At 41.0% G+C, this 22,752-nt stretch overlaps 1 protein-coding gene across 2 annotated transcripts in view; it reads left to right on the plus strand.

Moving 5' to 3' along the window:
• Nucleotides 1-22,752, plus strand: part of LOC120745160 (mitochondrial import inner membrane translocase subunit TIM16-like) — a 111,299-nt gene that overhangs the window by 26,432 nt on the left and 62,115 nt on the right. For both annotated transcript variants that reach the window (XM_040049878.1, XM_040049860.1), the window contains exons 8-9: nt 8,938-9,021; nt 9,897-9,979. In XM_040049878.1, the coding sequence (XP_039905812.1) occupies nt 8,938-9,021; nt 9,897-9,979 (167 nt within the window). The remainder of the gene's footprint in view (nt 1-8,937; nt 9,022-9,896; nt 9,980-22,752) is intronic.

The raw sequence follows: 22,752 nt of genomic DNA on the forward strand, positions 1-22,752 counted from the left end.
CTAGCAGAAAATATCAACAATAACACAGTTTGACAGGCATAAAATATTTTTGCACCAGCGATTTCCAAAGACTATTAACCAAAAACTTGTTATATCTTAGCATTGCGTGCAGTGTATCCTAAACAGATAGGAGGAAACTGGGCAAATGGAGGACAGAAGAAGAAGTGAAAGGAAGACAAAACTTTCTACAGCAGAAATAACCTTATCTGAAAGTCATGTCCTTAAAAAATAGTAAACAATGCAGCAAAGACCTGACAGATGTATCAGGCTCATCAAGAAGCCAATCTTAAGGAAGGGAAATGGGAAGAAAAGGCTGAGGTATGCCAAATTACACAAGAACTGGAGTGAAAATCAGCAACAACGTGTCTTGTGGAGCAATGAATCCAAATGTCATAGTTTTGGTTTAAACTATCATCAATTGGTACGGAGGAGGGCAGGAAAGAGGTACGACAGTCGGCATCCAAAGTCAGCTGGAGGCTCTGTCGTGAGTTGTGGCTGGTGATTGAAATCTTGTTAAAACTGATGAAATTATAAACATCAAAAAGTACTGTCAGGTTTTGATCCATCATACAGTACCATAGAAAACGGCTGATTGGCAACAGCTTCATTTTCAGCATGATAATGATCCCAAACACACTGCCAATGCAGAAAGTTACAAGAATACGTGATAAATGTGGTCAGACCAAATACTAACCTTTAAGCTTGTTACAATTGTACAAATAGTTTTTGGCCTTGTAAACTGTATTTCCATGTATTTTTGCATGTTTTATTAAATCTCTGCACCCATTTCCCATTTTCTTAGCACAATTTAATGAAATTAGGGGTGGTCCAAGACGTTTGTACAATACTGTAAATCTTGTAAGGCAGTTAATGATAGGATTTTCCAAAATTTTCAAATATTATTTAATATAGAGTACACGTAAGATCCCTTTTTTTTTAATTTGAGGAAGCTGAGCAGCAGCAGATGATTGACACCTAACAACTTTAAGCCCACATTATCAGACTGGACAGTGTCAACACACTGTTATAAGACAGGATGAAATGAGTACTTATTCTTCCAGTACATTAAATTAAATTCTTGACTGCTGGCACTCATTGTTGAATACACTCCCATTGAGCTGATATAGAGAACACTGAAAAACCGAACAGAAAGAAGGGCTGTGAAATAGAGGGATGGAGAGATTGTGATAGTTCCCATATGTGCATACAGACACCTGATATTCATCCTGGTGGGTGAATCAACATTCTCGGTGAGTGACACAGATGTGCACACCGTCTGCTCAAGTTCAAAAGTTAAATAGCTGAGGGAGAAGGACAGAAGGAGATGGAATGATCTTCATTTGTTTATATTGAGAGAGGATATTTAATAGACCCATAAAAGCATAATTGGCCAGACTGCTGACTGGCACGTTCCTGTTGCCTGTAAAGTGTTTAACCTCGGTGTAAACCCTGCCTGCTGTCACTTCAGTTTGAATTGCATTATCACTGCCAACAATTCTTTCATCCTTTCTTTTTATCCTTCTTGGGCATTCCTTCTTTATTGTTATTAGACTGAATTCAGTATTTTTATGATTTAGTCTGTAAAATATTTGCCCTGATCTTGATGCGGACGCTTTATTCTTTTCCCAGATGTGATGTCATTTCCTTTACTTCCTTTACTCTGTCATTCGAGCAGGTGTAACTGATCCCCTGTGCATATTTTGTAAATTCATGAAGTGTCTCTCACTTTTTCTCAGCTTATCTGTGATTCCATCCTTTGTTTGGCTTTTAAGGAAACATTTGTCTTGTTTTCCTTTTTTTCTTTTCTGTTACCTCTGTCTCTTTTTCTCCTCATTTTCAAATGTGTCGTGGTCGATTAGTCAGATATCTGTAAGGTTTAGCTGTGAGCAGGAGAAGGCCTAGGTGAATGGGATTTCAGACAGATTTATGACCCCAGTGGAGAGATACTGTTTGGCAGCATGTATATACACACTCACAAGGTCCAGATGTTGTGTCCTCTGGCCGCCCTCTGGCATCAGTAGTATTGTAGCCCTCTCATGGCTGTGCTACTCTTCCTTAAACTGAAACACTGTTTACTGGGAAAAGGTGAATGGAGCTCAGAAAAACCTCCTAATACTCAGTTGTGCAGGGGCTCCAGTTGCCAGCTGGAGCCACGATGACAGCTTCATTGAGGGGCTCAGAGTTGCACGTGCTTTCAGATCTGCACGTGCCTTCAGATCTGGGTGAAGGATGAAATGTTGCCGTGATTTAATGATATCTGCAGAGAGACTTCAGGCTGGTTTATAAGCCCTGCCTGGCTGCCTCGTTGATGGCCTGTCTGCAGTGGCAAAACTAAGCTGTTCCTCTCCAGATGTGGCTCACAAAGGTGAAATGTTGTTTTTTTTTCTTTAAAAAGAATTATGTCTTTTCCTCCTTCCTACTCCACAAGCAGTTCTAAAAATAGGACAGAAATTTATGGTGGTATGAAATGAGGGTCTTGTACAATTGGCTTCTTTAGTATCACTAGCAACATAGATCTAGGGCTTGTGGATGGTCTAAAGAGATATGTTTCTTTCTTCTTTCCTTTATTGCCACCATAAGCTTGAAGTCTCTAAACAGCTATTCATGATCTGTAATTGCTACAAACTTTAAGGTTTCCGTGCGGATGAACTTATCACCCTCATTCGTGACAGATTAACTAAAGAGGCTGTTCCCATCAGCCTCAGATGTACTCGGTGTCAGTTTTGGAAATAATAGTGTGTTAATCAGAGACTGTATTTAAAAGGTGGATGTAGCCACAGTGACATCAATCAAATGTGAATCCACTTTTTAAAGTCTTAACTTTATGTTCAATTCAATTTTATTTATATAGCGCCAAATCATAACAGTGGTCAAGGCGCTTTGTATTGTAAGGGAAAGGCCCTAAAATAGTACAGAGAAAGCCTCATCCATCAAACAATCCGCTTTGAGCAACCACTTGGCGGCAGTGAGAAGGAAAATCTCGCTTTTCACAGGCAGAAATCTCCAGCAGAACCAGGCTCTGGGAGGGGCAACCATCTACCATGACCAGTTGGGTGTAGTGAGATTTATGTAAATGTATGACAGTTATCAGCCAAACCACACTAGCTATGTTAGCATATCATCTAAGTCACACTGACTGATTTATCAAGGTAAATCTAAAGATTTTAGAGAACAACAAAATGCTCAAATTTACTCACGTGCTTCTTGGTTGGCTGTTAGTCTAGTTAACTGCCCCACAATCCAAATTACTTTGAGTTTCTCGGGAAGGGCATCTTTATTAGAGCCTCTAATACCTCTACAGTGGATATTAAAGGCATGGACACCACTGTTAAGATGAAAGGCTTTCATGATGTTAAAAAATAAGGCCACAATAAATAATTTCAAAACTTTTCCACCTTTAATGTGACCTTTAGCAGAAATGCCACAATGTACGATTTGACTGAAAAACAAACACATCTGTTTGGGTGGAGAAAAAAGCACAATAAGCGGTCTGTATAAGTGCGCACACCCTTAAACTAATACTTTAAGTACCTTATGATTTAATCAGTATTCAGTGACATTCATTCAGCGGCGTTCCCCTGGACGAGCTGGGTGAGGTGTCCTGGAAGAACGAGTTTTGGGCTTCTTTACTTAGACTGCTGACCTCAACACACGGACCAAATTATTTGATAGATTATTAAAGTATTAAGGAGTATTAAAAGTTCACCAAAAATGCACCTACCAGTTGTTAACGTGTTTAATTCTGGCCCTGATTTTGGTGTTTTAACAGCGAGGGTAACTGGGATTTATCTGCTTTTGCAAAAAAGTATTCAAGCCGTTTTTGACTAATGCTAAATTTAGATTGTAAATAGAGTGAACACCAAATCTCATAAATCAACATAAACATTTACTTTAAGCGTGTCAGGTCAGAGCCATGCCGTGCCCAGTACAGGTCCACAGGAATGGCAACAAGCCTGCAGACTTGGCCTTCTTCACGGGTGATGCTTTTCTCACTTATTGCAAATATGATTGGGGGGAAAAAAGCTGACCTCACATTAACAAAGTCATCTGGTGCTCAGCCATGGATTAGCATAACTGACTATGATAAAAAAGTGATGATGATGCTGTATTTAGTCTGTTTACTCTTGCATGTAATTAGAACACAATTGGAATCTCCATCTGTTTTTGAGAATTGTGACTCACAAAACACATGTGGCTCCTAAAAACAGTTTGAGTGTTAAACAGAGCCCGCATGCTTTAAATGGTCTTCGCTCAGCTTGTTCTTAGTTTGGTCAGAGTTCCTCACCAATGCTTTACCCCTGGAAGGAAATCAGCCAGTGGTGATGGTGATGAATGGCTCAGTGGCAATGACTTCTTTTCATGTCTGTTTACACGGCACTAGCTTTAGCTTTTCTCCTTCCTTGCTCTTTTCTGATGTATTGCTTCTTTCGAATGCCTGTGTTTACTCTGGACCTCTGCTGTACATCTGAGGATGGACTTATCAAGGCAAATATGAGCTCTGTTACCTGCATGAGGTACACCATCTGACTACAGGCTGAAAAATGATCCCAGTCTCAGCTTAAGTGTTTATTCAATCCAGGACTTATTATCAACTCTGTCAGTACAACTTTGGTAGTGTTGCTTTAGAAATATGTTTGATATGTTTGAGGGCCAGGTCAGTAGTATATTTTCTAAACCCTCTTAGTGGATGAAGCTATCTGGGAGCATACCAGGAGCCAGAGCGCATCTGTATAACATGCAGGTGGTGTTAGATAAAACAATGAAACAGACAAAGACATATCACCCCTGAGAGTGGTGCAGAAGTGAACGTTTGATCATGACGTGTGCAAATGTAGCTTTGTCAAGTAAATTCATAGCTGGGAACAATAAATTTTGTTTGAACTGCCAGTGTGGCCAACAAGAATACCTTCAACTGACTGCTGAAGATTTATAGGTTGTTCCATTTTACTGAGGAAGGTGATTCCAGCACAGGAGTCTTGGCCGAAACTTCAATTCATATTTATGTTACAACATTAATGACTGGAAAGTAGGCATCTTGCCAGTCTAGCTTTGTCAGTTATCAAGCTCAGAACTTATTGTTTGTCACTTATTGTTTGGTTACAGCGGCGTCAGGTTTTTGCAGGATATAATTTTAGATCTCCAACATGTGGTTAGTCACCGCCCTGAGTGGTTGCCAATCAGGAAATGACTCATCCTAAAATCAGCATCTGATTTCTGTAGGTCAATATCTGCTTAACAAGAGGTCTGTATTACTCTTGCTTAAGCTGAAACTGTTTAGTCTGAAAAAGTGAAAAGCTCAGCAGATAACACTAAGATGAACTGCGGTGGATCCAGCCAGCAAGCTCTGATGACATCTTCATAGAAAGTCTTAAAGCCGCACATTCCTTCAGATCTGGGTGAAGGATGACATCATGTTGATGTGTTTAATAATATTAAAAGATATCTGCAGACAGAATCCAGGCTGGTTTACATGCCCTGCTTGGCTGCCCTGTGGTGAAGTCCTGAGGGTTGCTACAATGACTAAACAAAGTTTTTCTGCACCAGATGTTGTTTACAAAGGTCCAATATTTGATCTACCAAAAAGAACTGTGTCTTTCTGTCCTTCCCACTTAGCAGGCAGGTCTAAAAGTAGGGTAGAGGTTCATGAAGGTATGATTTAAGACTCATGGTGGATGGTCTAAAAACATATCAAAAATCTTGCTGACCTTTAGGTGTTTCTGTCTTATTTCTTTGGTGCCATCACAAGCTTTTGTTGCTATTAACAGCTATTGTTGTGAAGGTTATAAAATTTACTGCAGACAGGAAGGTTTGGATTTAGATGATCTCATCATCCCCCTGTGTCTGGTTAAGGTATAGCTGCTCAATTGTCCCCCTGTGGCATCACCAGAGGGGGTTAACATTAGAGGTTAAAGTGCACTCTCCATAATGTGCAATGGGCAGATATCAGCTGAACAGTTAAAACAGCAGGTGAAGTTGAAGAATTTAGAGGTATTTCTCTTTTTTCATTATTCCATTTCATGGGAGTCTTGAGCCTTGGTTGTTTTTCTTGAACTTCCTCAATAATATCCTCTCATATGGAGGGTGACAGCTTGGGTCTTCTTCCAGACCTTTGCAAAGTGGTGACACGTCAGTGTAACTATTTGAACTGATGCTGTTGGATTCTGCAGTTCTTTAGAAATACTACAATTCTCCTTCTTAGAGTTTCCCAGAACTCCTTGGACTTCCCCATTGTTCTGAGTATTGGTCAATCCAGTGAGAATTGTCAAACAAATCTTTTTTATGCTGGCAAAGGGAGGCTACCAGTTGTAGTAGGCAACAAGAAGTTAATAGGCCTTGGCCATGTCAAGTTAAAAGATATAGAATTTTCAGAATGACTTATTCAAAGATTTAAGTGAGTTTATGTATATATTTTAACCCCAAAAAGTGTTTTTTTAAAGTATTAAAGATATATACGGTACAATCATTCCACCCTGGAACAAAAGAAAAGGAAAAGTTCAAAGGCATAATTAAAAGTCCCCAAATTACCAAGACATTCATGCCCATGATACGTGTATATAAATTTCTGACCACAACTGTAACCTACTTAACAAGATAAGACACAATTACACTATCCCTTTGGGGAAGGGAGTGAACTTTTAAGATTCCTTTTCAGTGAAATAAATAAAACAAGCATCAATTCCAGTAAAATGACCACACTTATCCTTTCTTTTTTCGGTCCAAAGAACTGTGCCCTGAGCTACCAAAGTGTGTCAGTCATAGTTTGGAAATTTCAAAGTAACATGTGCCTGGAGAGGATCTGGAAGGAATCGGCAGGGATGAAATGCTTACTTGAAACATTTATAAACCATATCTTCAATTTCTTCCTCTGAGCAGTCAATTCTGAAACCACCAGAATCAGACTGTGGCAAGAACAACATCAGAAAGGGGGAGGGGAAAAAAGGAAGTGGGATTTGAGTTTGAAGTGATAGGTCCCACATATGTTTGTCCTTCCCTACTCAAATTTGCAAAACTCTCTCTAAACTGCCTTTTATTGTTATGTGTTCATCCCTGTTTGACCAACTGTGGGCTTCAGCTGCAGATTTATCATGCGCCCAGCATATATATGGAGGTTGTATAGTGCCAGGCCCTATTACCCTCTGACCTCCAGTGAGATCAGGGGTGCAACATGGCAGCTTAAATTCTCCCCATTTGTTTTTACAATTTGTCATCTGTGACTATTTAACGGTTGCACAAGAATGAGGCTGCATGCTCTGTAGGGAGGTTGTTAGAATCGAGTCCTAGAAAACAAGCCTTTGTCTTCTTGCCATACACAGAAGTTCAGCCGTGTTCCTCGGGGTTAGTATGTCCATAAAGAAGACAGCATTAATTTTGTGAGGCACATTGGGCTGAGGGGCTCACAGCTCCTGTTCCATGGAAATCTCATCACTGGCTCCCATTCCTTATGCTTAAAGCTCAGTGTAACTTTAGTATTACTACACAGATACTGGGGGAATTGCTGACTGAGAGTGGCTGTGAGACTTTACTTGTATTACCTGTCCTGATGGATAGGCTCTTAATAAGGGATTTTAACACTTGAAAGTAGCTGATGGATATTCTGTGAATGAGCTTAGTTTATCTCGTCTCAGCTCTTTTGTCAATAATCACAGCACATGCCATATGAAGTGAGTCAGTAGAAACTCTGTGTTTAACACAATACATACAAAATCCTGCTCAATTACATGCACTCTTCTGCCTTCTCCTCTTTAATATGTTGTCTTTACAGATTGCCACATTCCTTACATTTCAACACTCCCTGTTGTTTTTAGGCATTACTTCTGACAATGTGTGTCATTTGTATTTCGAGACCACCCGGTAAACTCGGCCCGGTTGTGCTGTTTCTGCGCATATTCCCCATGGAAACTGTGCAACAAAGACTCATGAATACACCAGTAGTGTCACAGTTTAGGAACCTTAGCTGCACTCAAGGCAGAAGTCCCCTTGTCTGCTACATCAACAATAACAAGCTCTCCTTTCATGGGGCAAGTCCTGTTCTGTCCAGCCACGGGGATGTGAGGCACCTGTGAATCCTGTCTGTAGTCCTTCCCCTTTCTTCTTTTTGCTGCAAATCATACACTCATCACTTCCCAAGTTATCTTGAGCTAGACCTGGAGGTTATATGTAAAGTTGGGGGTTTCTGTAATGGGCTGAATGGTTGAGAGATGACGTCAGAGCGCTAGATGATTTCTTTAAAGAAGGTGATTTGTATGTTAAACTTAGGGAAAGCTATAATTTGAAATGATCTGATAATTTTTGGAAATACATATAAATTAAAGATTGTATAGGAAGTAACATCCAGGTGCATCTATGTGCCAACATTCCTATAGTCAGTGCATGCAGGTTTTGGATTGTATTGATCAGTGATTGAAGTGTGATTTTCCCCATGTCACCAAGGATCTCCTCAGGTACCTTACCACAGTTGAATAAGCCTGTAATGAGAGTATTGATGTGGTTCTAGCCCTGAAGCTTTGGAAAGAATCGACAACTCTGACACTAAAAATTTTTGCTAAACAAATGATGGACATGCTTGTGAGAAGATGTTTGGAAGGCTTAATTGTAAAAATGTAAAAATGAGGTCACGGAGCAATGGGGACAATTTTTTTATAAGTTGTTGTGATTCCAATAGTATCTCCTAGATGTTTGATACTTGACTATTACTCAATAACTTGTTGTACAAATTATCTCATACACCTCACTCCATGTCTGCGTCTTTGAGCGGCCTTATTCTTTCCTTTTGTTTTGATGTTTTTGCCTTTAATTCAATAAAAATTCTTAATTATAAAGTTTGGGTTTCACCACTGAGACTTTAACTTTCAGGAAAAATGACGTGTTTTGTCTTCTTGTGATGCCGATTGGAAAGTCAAGTAATCTATTTATTTTTTTGTATTATTTTTCCCATAGAGTGCCAAGAGTCTTCAAAGCAACAAGGATTCACGGATCCTGTGGACCAAAGATGATCTTTTACTGACCACTGGCTTTGATACGGTGAGAAAGTGTGAAGCCAACTTGTTATACTTGGTACAGTGTTTGTCACTGTAAGAATTACAGAATCAGTGCCTCTTTGTACAGTAAGATGTATAAAACTTACACCAAAAACACGAGACACCGCAGGCAGGAAATTGTTTTATTCATGCATTTAAAAAATATATATATTATTCCAAAATTCCCAATCACACAAGAGGAAATGGTGATTGGCATGACCAAAACTATTCCAACTGTGTGCAATAAATTTGCAATCAGGTGCCGTCTTGTTGCGTTAAGATGCTGGTAAAGCAGCCGATTAAAAAAAAAAAAGACTGATTGGAGTTTGCTATGTGTTTGCCATTGAATTGGGTCCAGATGCCTATTTCCTGCAATTTATGATAACACAGTGATAACTGTGATAAATCAGTGAAAAGTACTGCCGACTCCTTCAATCTGTTTCACATTAATTACATTCAGAGTCTAGCCAGAACCTCATAGATTTGATATGGAAATTCAGAAAATCCTCCACAAGCAGGGACTTAGCTGCATGTGTGCTTGGCAACATTGGATTAGTGTAGAATACAATCAGTAATAGTGCCAGTTGATTCCCCACTGGCATAAAGATACATCGCAGACGAGTTGCGCTCCTCTGTGTGAGCGATTGCAGTCAGTCTGAGTTAAGACTGATTGTTTGGAGAGAGGTTACCTCCCACCCGATGACCTGTGCAATCATCCTGCAATCAAAATTGAAAATTAGCATCACATAGCGCTGTAATATGTGACAATTTCAAAAACACCTCTTAGGTTCATATAAAAAAAAGTAACTTATTTGACCCCTTTTGGCGTGCTCTGTCTCTGTTCGGAGTACTCAGTGTCTTACTTTGTTGTTTGTTTAGATGCGTAGTCGTGAGGCGAGACTTTGGGACAGCAGGAAGCTGAGCTCTTCGCTCGGCTCTGTTTCGCTCGGCACTTCCAGTGGGTGAGTACAGCATCAGTTTGTATCCATAACTGACTCACACAGCCATGACACTGACCTTCTCACTTTTAAGTGTTTGTCTGTGAGTGAGAGCTTACGAGGTCATGTGTTGCAGTACAACGGTGTATCTGTGTGTGCATATCATGTAGGTGGGCATATTAGTGTGTAGCTGGCACATATGCAATGATATATGGCCAGACAGGCATGTGGACCTCCCAGAGTTTTTACACTGTTCCTCCACATTCTTGCTGTTTCCGGGAATGTCGCAGACAGATTCGTGTACTGTCTCAGTGGAGCAAAGCGTGTGCACATGTGTGCTGAGCGTCGCTCTCTCTACGACTGCTGCAAAAGGGTCAGGAAGCAGCAGCAGACACACTGACACTTCCTCCCTCAGCTCGCTGCTTGTCATTTCTCCAGCCGCTCAGTTTATTTTCCCAAACACGGCTGCCGAGGACCGGAGGACAGCAGGAGCGTGGCTGGGCTCCAGAGGGGAGACAAGGGGAATAGAAGGATGGAGGAAGAAAGAGAAAAGAGGAGGTGGGAGTGAGGATTCCTTTGTTAGATTGAGCTCATGCATTGTAGTGTTGTTATGAACAGGCTGGCCTTCCAAGTCATTCCACTCATAAAGTGACTGGACTTTGTCGGGTCATGCTGTAGTCTGTGGTGGATGAAGTAAATTTATTATCATTATTATTACTGCAAAAAGCATTTTTCTTGCCATATGTGAAATGGCCACGGCAGGACAGATTCAACATTTGTTCTTCTGGCACAGCTATTCAGACTTGGTGTCCACGTGTGGCTGCACCAGAAAGTGTGAAGCTTTATGGCCTAGTTTTTTATTAGACAAAACACTACCAGAGGGAAGCGGTCTCTGTGGAATGTCATAGTTTTTGTTTTCTTCCAGTGAATGAGAGGAGTTAATACAGCAAGGTCCCTTAGTACCAGCCTCTGCTCTCCCTCCCTCTGCCCTCGTGCTCGCCACTCGTCTCCATTTCCTCTATTTCCTCTTTCATTTGATTGAGACAGATAGTTGGATGTCTGAGTGCCTCTTCGCAATCATCCCATTGTTTGGTGCCTGTGCACTTTTCTTGGAATTAGGGGATACGTGATGCCACAGATGCCAGTGTTTACTTCCTGTTACCAAAACTGGTAATTTGTTTTGTGAGATCCATGATACAAGTCATACAAGTCAAGTCAAGCTCACCCAAAAAACCAGAAAACCAGAACAACTCAAAGATAATGGACAAACAGCGTGAGGACGGTCACTAATCTGAGGACAAGCTTTTAAGCCTTCCGACTCTCATCTTACTCAGCCAGTGTCTGTTTTTTTTTTTTTTTATGAGCCTCCCTTCCCCCCCCCCCCTTTTTTTAAACTGACAGAGAAACGGCTCATCTTGCATTTATTAAATTCATTAGATTTAATTTGAGACAAGCCTTTTGGTTTCCTGGTTTTTGATAGTAGTTCAGTTTTAATGCTGTGATTTTTCCATTGGACCTAATTGCAAGGTTTGGAGCTGTCCCATCCGCAGTATTTTGGATGTCCTGTATTAAATCACTTCAATCATGCTATCATATGCCGAGATGTGTGTCAGAGAGCTTTTACTCGCAAGGCCACATCCCTTCCAGATGTCTGTACACCAGCACTGATATAAAAGAAACAGACATTTAACCGAGAGACGAGACCTCATCATTTACTGCTTTTCAATATTCTTACACTCTTACACAGCTTAAAAAATGATATACAGTTTTTTCTCGTGCATTTTTTCCCCTCAAAATACTCTAAGTTATTACTAGAAGATAACTGTTTGTACAGCCAAGTTTCCAGAAAAGAGTGGCACTGAAAAAAATGTATAAGGATAACAAAGAAACCACAACTGCACCCACACAATTGCCAAACATTAGTATCGGGTTGTGCGCCTATCAGTGAGACTTCGTGTTTATTAACTTCTCATGCCAGCTTATCCCCATTTTTCTCTTGATATTTTTCACAACCTTCACTCTTATTTTTTTAAATGCATTTTTAACTACGGCCCTTGCCGGACTTTTGACCCAAGCTGCCGTTACAGGCCGAGTCTCCATTGTAGTTGGTTATTCTCTGCAGTGGGATACATCAGTGTCAAAAACAAACAATGCTTCAGGAGTCAAATTGAGGGGAAAATGCAGTGATTACTTTCTATTCAGCCATATCCATGTAAGCACTAGCCAACCTCTTTATCAAACTAAACTGCTAGACGTAGTCTGCAATCAGTATTTACTGATAATAGAAAGTGCTGGCTGGTTTCTATTTAATGGCCAAGGTCAAAATGTTGCTGACTGCCTATTTGTCTCACTGTCTTTTTTTTTTAACCTGTGTCTTATTTTGTAAGTAGTGGAAAAAGATTTTTGTTCTCATTTCAGACACTGTGTCCATGTCTGTGTAATAGTTTTAGCACGAGTGCTTAAATTAAACATCAATCAGCCTGTTCCCGACAGGAACAAACTGTCTTTAACCTCTTTTTCCCCCTCTACTTCTTTTTGTTTTAACTGAGCATTGCATTAGTGTTTTACCAAGCAGCTATGGCAAAGACAAAATGCACTAATCAAAAGGGGATATTGTCTTAATTTTTCTCTGCACCTAATAGATTGAAAACAAGTGACCAAGAAAACTCAAAGTCAAGCATCCATAGAAGGGCACTTCCTCCTTGTCGTTTTCAGCCTGAGGTGCATATAAAGATGGATTTGTTCATGTTTTCCTGCCTGTTTTTAATTAAAACAGCTGCGGTAAACATGGTGTGTAATTGAAGCAGTGAGCTGGCTTGTATCAGGTTAGCTTTGCTTGTAGACAGCATTCAGTAGAACTGTTTTCTTTGGACTGTCACAACATAAAGAGGCCCAGGATCATGAGCCAGTAAAATAGAGTTGTGGGTGGAATATAATTTGGATGGAGAATAATGGGCTGGAAATGTTTATTTTTTGGTCGGGGTTGAAATGGAGAATGAAAAAAGTGAGGGGTGATGAGTCTGAGAGGAGCATTTTGAACTATGTTAAGGTGGTTATTACTGCAAGCCTGTTTTCCATGCAAGCTGTAGAGCTGCACAACGAGGAACTGTGCGGGTCTGTGTGCACTGCTCTCTCCCTCATATTCTTCCCCCTATAAACCAGAATTATAATAATGAGTTTAATTGGGTCTTTAAGCCAGCTGCAATCAGTGAACTTTATAGCTGGGCACGATTGCTACCAGCTTGCTGTGTAAATGCTTGAGACGTCACGATAATTATGCATCCTCCCCCCACTTCAGCAGCTAAACATACTTTGACCACACTTACACAGCCACCTCTCGCTGATGTTTGCTTGCATACTAGCTTGTAATCGGGTCATAAAGATGACAGTCAGTTCTCCAGGGGTTACTCGGTTAGCATTCAGCTTGACAGAACTGCAGTCTCAGGAGAATTTCAGCCTGTGACCTCCTCTAACTGTTCTCGGTCCCTATCAGTGTTACCGTCCTCTCCTAATGGACACAAACACCATACATTTGCATGCATGCTCATTTAGACCTTCTGTTATTTTGGTGTCTCTTAATGTCTGGCTAGAGGCTGATTTAAGTAGATCACTGTGACCTGCTGGCCTGCCTGTTGATTGGGAAGGACATATGTTTGCCCCTGGAGAGCCAGCCTCACTGCTTTTACAACCAGTCACAGGTTATACTAAGGACTTGCCCTCTGAGGCAAGCGCTGCTGACAGACTGTGCTGTTAACCGATGGAGAGAGGCTTTTGTTGTGGATGATAGGAGTACCCCTAGTGCGCTGCCTGTACTCTTGCGCTCCTTATTGACTGTGTGGGCCATGCCTGAGCGCAGGGCCCAGTCAGTAGGTGTATAATTGAGCCAAATTCCCTTTAATCTGATAGATTGAGAAGAGGCCTGCGCCCCATAAGAGAACGAGCCTTTTATACAGAACAGTCACTCCTTTCTCTTGCAGCGGCCCGGGCTCTCCAAAATCAGTCCCAGATGATGGCTTTCCTGTGGGTATTAGGTGCAGCTGCAGGGCCGTTTACCAAACCAGAGCGAAAAAAAATACCACTAAATGTTTGAATGATAGTCTGACCTTTCTCCGTTCTAGGAGTTCACCTTCTAAGAAAAAAAAAATAGAGCTTTGCTGTTTGGGTCCAGCTCAAACACAACTGTTTGAGGTGCAGGAAAAGGCAAAACTACAGTCTTCTTCAGGTGATCTGCAGGGTCAAGGCTCACCAGTACGGCTGTGGGGGATGGTATAGGGTAAAGATGTGGCCGCACGCGCTCGGTCAGCATTCTGACAGTTGAAACATGGCATCTGAAATCTGTTAGCCATTTAGGGTTTCAGTTTGTGATTAAGTGGAGAAGGAGTTTGACCAGAAGAAGAGGATGAAAAAGGAGGAGGGAGCTTTGAAATCCCCTCTTTTCTTTTCTTTTTTTTGGTGAATATATCATTACTCTATGAACCTTTATTGGCTGCATGTGTAAGTTCATATGCTAATCCTAAACTTCTTTTGCTCTTAGTTTGAGAAATTCCCCCTTGTGATTAACCCAAAGAAGGAAAAAAAAAAAGGTCTACCGTCAGCTGTTATCCTTCAGCGAATCTTTATCCTTACCTGACCGCCTCCGAGACCTTCTGTCTGTTACTATCTGTACCCCTTACTCATCTGCGTAACATCTACCTCCCCATTACGGATAGATGAAATGGAAACGGAGAGCCGGGTTTTTGAAGGTGCTCGTGTCTGGGCTTCTAATTTAGTATTTTTTCTTTTTAGAGCCAGACCTAATGGAGCTGCTCAGAAGCGGTAAAAGCAGATGGAAATATGTGAAGCGTTTGGCGGGGGATATTTAATATAATTCACAGAGGGTTTTTGATTTCATCCCGCAGGTATGTGCTCAGCACTCCAGGGATCAGAAGGACCCTTTTGTGTGAACTCACCACAGAAGGAAAAATAAAAAGTCTCTCACTCCCACCTTAGGCTGCCTCCTTTCACCCTCTTTCCCTCCTGTTTTCTTTCATGTACCTTTGTATTTCTTTAGTTTCTTTTATACTTTGCATTAATGGTATGGAAATGGAGATTACTAGTCGCAGGAAGTCACTCTGCATTAAATTGCACTTGAGGACGTCCTAATGTTGTTAAGGTATTTAAACAAATGGTTTGGTACTAGAAGGCTGAAGCTTCCCCCCCAATTTGTCTCAGTTTTGAGGCTCGAGACCGTGTCAGACTTCACTTTCAAACCTTAACAAAAGCAGCAGCAGAGTTGCACTTGCAGCTGTGGGTATTGTTTTTCTCCAGCATCTGGAAAATTGTCTTTCTTTTCCCTTTATTGGAAATACACTCACAATAACAGTTAGGATCTTTGCTGCTCACACTGCTCAGGATTATTTTAGCACTTGTTTCTTTGCTCTGTGGGTTAGATATCCAGTAGCTGAGGAATAAATACACTGCTAGTATCAATGAAGGGAACTGTAATAATTTGATGGAGATCTTGAAAACTTAAGCAGCTAGTTCTTTATGTATCATTTTTCCTTCCTTTTCTTTTACCTGTGTTTTACTTATTTCCTTTACTGTGCTCTTTTTTTTAAAACCAGATTTGTCTACCATCTGTTAATGCCTTTGAAATTTGTATTCTAGTTTAACCGCCTCTTTTTGGACCCAAGTGCCTTTCAACAAATCCATGTGTTTTCTAAGACTCAAGAACCGTCGTGCGGTACAGAGCTCCCGTTTTTAAAATCATGCCTTGGTTCTGGATGCCAGTCACCTCCTGGATAAATGCCACCTCTCTCTGCTGTGGTAAGAAGACCAATCTGAGTGATGGAGAGAAGTGTGTTTCTCATTAGTACATGGTTTCCTCTGCCTCGCACCCTGCCCACACCCACCCTGCAGGCTGGCCTCTAACTCCTGCCTCTGAGACTGGAGCCTGTCATTGTGCGCCTAATAGTCTTGCAAAAAAGAACAGAGGTAAGAAGGGAATGACAGACAGCTCAGGATATGGATGAACAAAGACATGCAGGAGTTGAGTCATGGCCACGTAATTTATATGTTATGTGCGTTCTTCTACATGCACAGGAGAGATGAAAATAGATAAACTTACATAGCCTGAGAAAAGAGCAGAATAAGATTTGTGGTACTTCTTATCTTTAGTTTAGTTAAAAACTGATGAAGCATCTAACACAATCCATAAATTTTGTATAAATTTTAATAAAGTGTCACCTTTCAGCATTAATTCAAAGCTGTTTACGTCCATGTTAGTGAGTGTCTTCCTTTATAATTCTCACAATATAGTTGGCTGGGCTAAATATAAAAGCAACAAAGAACCAAAAAATGTTTGTCCTCCACTGAGCTGTTTTGTCCAATAAGGTTCCTTGCGGCTGAGCAGATCAGATGTTTTTGTACAAATCTGAACTCGTCTGAAGCTGAAACTTGTCAACTAAACACTGCAGTCATTGTTTTATTAATTTCAGCCAACGAAAATGTGTCAACCAAATACTGGAAGCCAGATATGATAGCCAACAGTGATGCCACAGCTGATCTCATAATATCTGAAATGGTGATGTTTCCCATGTGTAAATAGTCTGTATACTCTCTGCACAGCCATCATCCACATCTGGACCTTCAAAAAAAACAGCCCAACTTTCCTTCCTTATTTTTAAAGCCTGTTTAAGTGAGCAGACTTTTCCTATAATTTAATAGCGAGAGCAGGCTAGGTGGATTGTCTCCTCATTGTATTCTCTTTTATGGTCAGGTTTCCATGATAGAAACCAGCAATCTGCATCCTGCCATTGGCAGGTCTGCTGCCTAAGAGGAGAACTCACAGAAAACAGAAGGAAATTCAATAAAAAAAATTTCCCTCTGTTTCTCGAGTTTTCTCAACGCTCTCTGATTGGCTGGTGGCAGGTGGGCCACATGTGCTCCTGGCTGATATCTCTCCCCATGTGGGCCCTATTTGTCTGCCCACAGCATGGAAACATGTCAGTGTCAGCGAGGCAGGAGTAATATGCCATGCATAGTTTAATAGGAAAAGTGCTGAAGCCTGCTGCTGCTCACTGACTATTTGTGTGCGCAGTCTCATCTTTTAATTGTGTTTATTCACAGAGTCAGCCATGCATACATAAATGATGTGTACACGTATGCACATGTTACTGAGTAGTAGGTGGACAACAGAGAGGAAAATAGCGGCGAAGGGTCTGAACACCATCACTGCCTGTCAGATTTCACTCGTCTCTATGGAAATGTTATGACAACAAAGCTGCTCTGCACCTGCGTGGCCCCTTTGTTTTCCTGTTCAGAGTTGTGTGTCTGCATCTGGGCAAGTGCACTTGGCCTAAGAAGATTAAAAAAAAAAAAAAACCCGTCAAGATGTAATTGGTGGTGGGAGAGCGGAGGAGGTGGTGGTGGCCAGGAAATAATTTCACCATTGTGCAAAGCATACTGGAGGAACTGATGAAGAAAAGGTGGAGGACCCTCAGGGTCTGTGCACTCTTGAAGAAACCTCTGTGGACTTTCCTGCTTTAACACTGACTGAGAGTCCTCTGTATGAGGCCAGCTAACATTATTTCAGGAAGGTCAATTAGTCAGCCGGCTATTGTATGCATGCTTTGTGTTAGACCGCAGAGGGAGAGGACTAAAAGGCTGGGGACTAGTGGGAGGTAGAGTCTTGTTTTGTGCCTTTGTTCTCCTTTGTTTAACAAAAAACTAAAAAATACAAACTAAAACATTTTCCCTTTGGAAACAAAGGATGGTAAGAAAAGTGGACTTTATCTTAATTGTTGGATTTGTAGCTGTTTTTAATTTACAGAATGCTCAAACAGCTAGTTTAAAATGGTAATCAGCTATTTTAATTGAACACCTACTGAATAATTGTGGAAACTGCTGAAATCATTGTTGCAAGCAACCAGACCTACATGGATGATTGTTACAGTGTGGTTTGCTTGCTTTGAGTCTGTAGAGTTCCTCATCCGTGTCATCCATTGAATCTCGTCTGTGTGCTGGGACACAGGGTGTTGTAATGGGGGTTCTGTTACTCTTCAAGTTTACAGTGCTTTGCATGCATGCATGCATGTTTGTGTTGCACAGGTGTCTCTCACACAGCAGCCCAACCATGAGATGGAGGGGCTGCATTCCTACTGGGAAGCTGGACTGGTCAGCCAAAAACACGCGTGTGGATTCACAAGCGATGTGACTTGCTGTCGTACACATTCACAGGTCTAGACGTGTCTGCCATTTCTTTGCCTTTTTCATTGCACGCAGACCTTTTCCAAACAGCATTCATGATCACTCAGCAGGTTTTGACAGGTGGAGTGACATAAACGTAATCTTCCATGCCTTTCTTCTGCTATGCGTTCATGCACTATTTGGCCTATTTTGGTCTAAGTTAAAACAGCATGGATTGCACTTCTTCATTTTCTGTCTTTGTTTTATGTTTTTACTGCAGTTTAATTCAGACCAGTCACTACAACCTGACTGCAGTGATGACCCTAATGTGCTGTCTCTTATAGACATACAGTGTTGTGGAGAAGTATTTGCCCCCTTACCTGAGTGGGCGTATTTGTCACATTTAAATGTTACAGATCGTTAAAGAGTTTTAAATTATAATTTTGTTTATTAAGGGGAGAAGATGCCCAAACCTACCTAAATTCAGACACATTGGTGCGTTTTTAAGCATGAACGGTCTGCTTAAGGTCATCCCAAAGCATAACAATTGGATCTAAGTCTGGATTTGGACTAAATCACTTCAAAACCTTCTTTTTTTTCTTTTTCTTTTTCTTTTTTTTTGTTTTAGCCATTCAGAGGTGGACTTGCTGGTGTTTTTCAGATCATGCTCCCAAGTTGTCTTGAGCTTCAGGGCATTGACTGATAGCCTTACTTTCTCCTTCAGGATTTTCTGGTAGAGAACAGAATTCATGGTTCCATCAATGAGAAAGTCATCCAAGTCCTGAAGCAAAAAAACAGCCCCAGACCATCACACTACCACCGCCATGTTTGACTGTTGGTGTGATATCCTTTTTATAAAATTAGCTGTTGAAATGTTAGTTTTATGCCAGATGTAACGAGTTTTGAACTTTCCAAAACTTAGACATTTGTCTCATCAGTCCATCAAATACTTTCCCCAAATTCTCAGGGATCATAACAATATTTTTGGCAAATGTGAGACGAGCATTTGTTTTCTATTCTATGGTCAGCTGCGGTTTTCTCCTGTCCCATGGATGCCATTTTTGCTCAGTCTCTTTCTTATTGTTGACCTTAACTAAGGGAAGCGAGGCCTGCAGTTCTTTAGATATTGTTCTGGATTCTTTTGTGACCTCCCGGAAAGGTTCACCACTATTCCATTTTCTCTATTTGTGGATAAATGCTCTAACTGTCATTCGCTGGACTATTAAAGCTTCAGAAATGGCTTTGTAACCATTTCCAGGCTGATAGACGTCAATGACCTTTTTTGTTTGTTTCAACTGTAGTAGTGCGTTGCTTTTTGAGATATTTTAGCTTACTTCACTTTGTGTGATAAATTCTGTTTATTAAGTAATTTCTTAGTTAAGGTAGTTAAAGTAATCAGACCTAGGTCTGGCTAATAAACTTGCTATTATATAATAAGCTTTCCAAAAGGTCAATCATAGTTGATTCATGATTTAACAACTTGCAAGTCTGGATAATGTTTTAACGCTATCTTCAACTTTCTTCTTTTATTTTCTGTCTCTTTAATCTCCAGGAAATCGTTCATGTAATGTGTTTATCAGCTGAAAGTCATTTTATAGCTGCAGTGCCCTCACAGTTTTGTACCCAAATGTTTACTGTATCCTGCTGTTTTTTCGTTTCCACTGGTTTTCTTAGTGTGACAGCTGGGTAGATTGGCTCTTGGAGTGATAGTAAAAGAGCAAATTCATTACAAAGCACGTTAGATAAAAACATTTGACCAAAACACCAGCTTTTATAAAGAAGGAGGCCCCATTATTGGAAAAACTTTTAGGGGCTGCTTGTTCTTTAGTGTCCATAGGGACAAAACTCGGGAGCTGCTGGGCCTTTCAGTCTAACCTACTTGGTTGGTGTTCCAGGGGAAGAAACCTTTCATTAGCACTGGACTGAAAAAAACAGACGGTTGATGGACAAATGGCGAGAGACATATATACACATACACACACTACTGAGGTGACTTGTATTATTCTTAACTGTTCTCCACACATCCTGGCCATCATGGTCCACCCACGGTCCACTGCTGATGTGAAGCTGTGGGGATCCACAGCTGTGAGCTGACAGGCTGTGCACTGTCTTCAGTCATCTGCACGCTAACTACTGTGCAAACTAACCACAGTGCTTACAGTGCTCCTAGCCATGTCTTCTAAACCTTTCTGCACATTTACAAATAACAGCAAACATTTGTCAGTTGCACTTGTTTTAAACTGAGGTTTTTGATTGAGATATCTTATAAATGATACTCCTGCTATGCTGAGTTTTTGTTTCTGGAAAAGTTTATACTTCCTTCTTACTTGCAGTAGTATCTTTCTTCTGTCTGCCTGAAGGGGATTGCTAATGGACAATATGCTGGAAGGCAGGCTTAATAGCCGTTCTACGAAAAAATAGAAAAAACAGCTTGAGGAAGCTCAAATCCTTGCTGGCGCCTCACCTGTACACACCCGGCCAGTCAGTGTGTAAAATGTAACTGACTATAACTGGGAATCGAGTTGACTGAAAAATATTCGTCAGATTCTGCATCTCTCAATTCTGCTTTTACCGTGGGGACAGGAAGTCTCAAATATTCTTAGATGACCTGACAAGTATTTTCAAATTTCCTAGCGCCTTAAAGGTCAGTCCTTCTTATTCTGCCAAAGCTTTATCATCTATGATCAACACTGATTTCTTAGAAAAACGGAGTCACTATTTAGTCCTCAAATTCCTCTACCTAGTGTTTCAAGGCACATCTGAAACAAAGATTTATGGCACACTAGATCTAGGGTCATTTTAACTTAACTTGTGTATCTGTACACCGCCGCTTGTGTATCCCAGATCTGGCATGTTTGTGTTATTAACATGCACTCTCTCTTTTAAATAAATAAATGAAAGAAATAGAAAAAACAGAGAGAGAAAAGAAAAAAAAAACATGCACACTGACTGCTGAGATGGAGTTGGCATTGCCTGCTCTGCTCCAAACCTTTAGTGGGTTTGTTTAAATTATATCCCTTACGAGGGAAAATATGTAGTGGTTGAACTAGAGGACCCCCCCTTCTTCCAGATTTCTGTCTGCTGTCGTTTACTTTTTTCAGTAGCACACCATCCGTCTTCCAGACCCTCTTCAAAGTCTTCTGGTCTTTCTCTTCATGGCTTCCTCTTGCTCGCAGTATTCAACTCATACTTTTATGAAGTTGTTCCCCTCTTTGGTCTCATCATATTCATATAGTCCTGATTTGTCCATCCATTGCCTCTCACTTCTCTATCTCAACTCTCTGGTTTTGTGTCTCTAAAGCTGCCTTCCCTCAATCCTTGCCCTCCCCTCTCATCCTCCCCACAGTTATGCTATTTTCTACTGTGCGTGGTTGATACATTTAGCTTGTGGTTGTTCGGGAAGTAATGGCTATAATGGCTACATCAATTGCAGGGGGGGGGGCTCTGCTGCATCACTACCTTCCCTTAGCCACAGCGGAGTCTCTGCAGACTGATGCAGACTTTCCACTAGGGTGAACCCATCGACTTGGGGTGCCTACTGGGGCTCGCTGCCGCCACTGACACGCCCCCAGGCCACAGCCCGGGCTGGCAGGCACCCACAGAGGCACGCGGCGTCAGCCTGCCTAGCGGACGTCCTTGTTTGTGTTTGTCTTGTGTGGTGGTGAGTTTCTCACTGTGCTGCAGTGACCGTAGCACCACCCAGCTGCCTCATACCAGGATATGTCCCTGCACACCCTGGTCAGGCCCTGTGGGCCGTAAGTAGCCTTTTCCTACTCGAACTACACAGAGGTTGACTGTAACTCTTGGTACACATCCTGAAGTAATGAATGGCTCTACTCAAGACACGATACTGGTGGTTTTTATGTTTTTACTCATTTACACCCTGCCTTAAGCCATTTTTATTTTCTTGGGCTCCCTTTCTTCTTTGGCTTACATAGCACCGTAATACTAGAGTCACGGTAGGAGAAACAGAGGTTGGAGTCCACAACACAACCATGAACAGTGAACTTAACGTCTTGTTGCCTTTTGAAATGGTTGCTTCACAGATGGAAACCTGGTCTGTGACACTTCACAGTTAGTTGCCATCAGTTGCTGTTTTATTGTCACAAAGAGGTGCATCAGAGACGAGTTGGGCTCATCGACACAGACCGACTCTGTTAATCTGTCTGTTTAGAAATTAGATGGCAATTGTTTGCAGGTTTTTACCAATCTGTCTGAGAGTGATTGTATTCAGACTCAGCTGCTTTTTGACTTTTACTCTACTATGACTGAATTTGATCTGTCTTTGATTTACCTCATTTTGGGGAATTTCCACTGGGTATTGTTGATGTTCATATAGGAATAGCCTGCTATATTTTATACTGATTGTATTTTGAACTTAAAATAATCACAATCAGTGTTGTGTTATGTCTGTCATCAATTAGCACGGACTACCGTCTCAATAAATATGTTTAATATGAATGCCACCAGTTTTCCCAGTTTTATTTAATCTGTAAAAATTGCATAAAAGAAAAATCAGTAAGTATAAACAGGCTTGTAACATCATAACTCCAGATATATAAAATGATGTCTTTGTGTGTGTTTATCCTTGTTAAATCCAGAGTATTTAGGATATATTAACTTCTAATTGC

Source organism: Simochromis diagramma, unplaced genomic scaffold, assembly GCF_900408965.1.
Source record: "Simochromis diagramma unplaced genomic scaffold, fSimDia1.1 OVJJ01000321.1, whole genome shotgun sequence".
NCBI lineage: Eukaryota > Metazoa > Chordata > Actinopteri > Cichliformes > Cichlidae > Simochromis > Simochromis diagramma.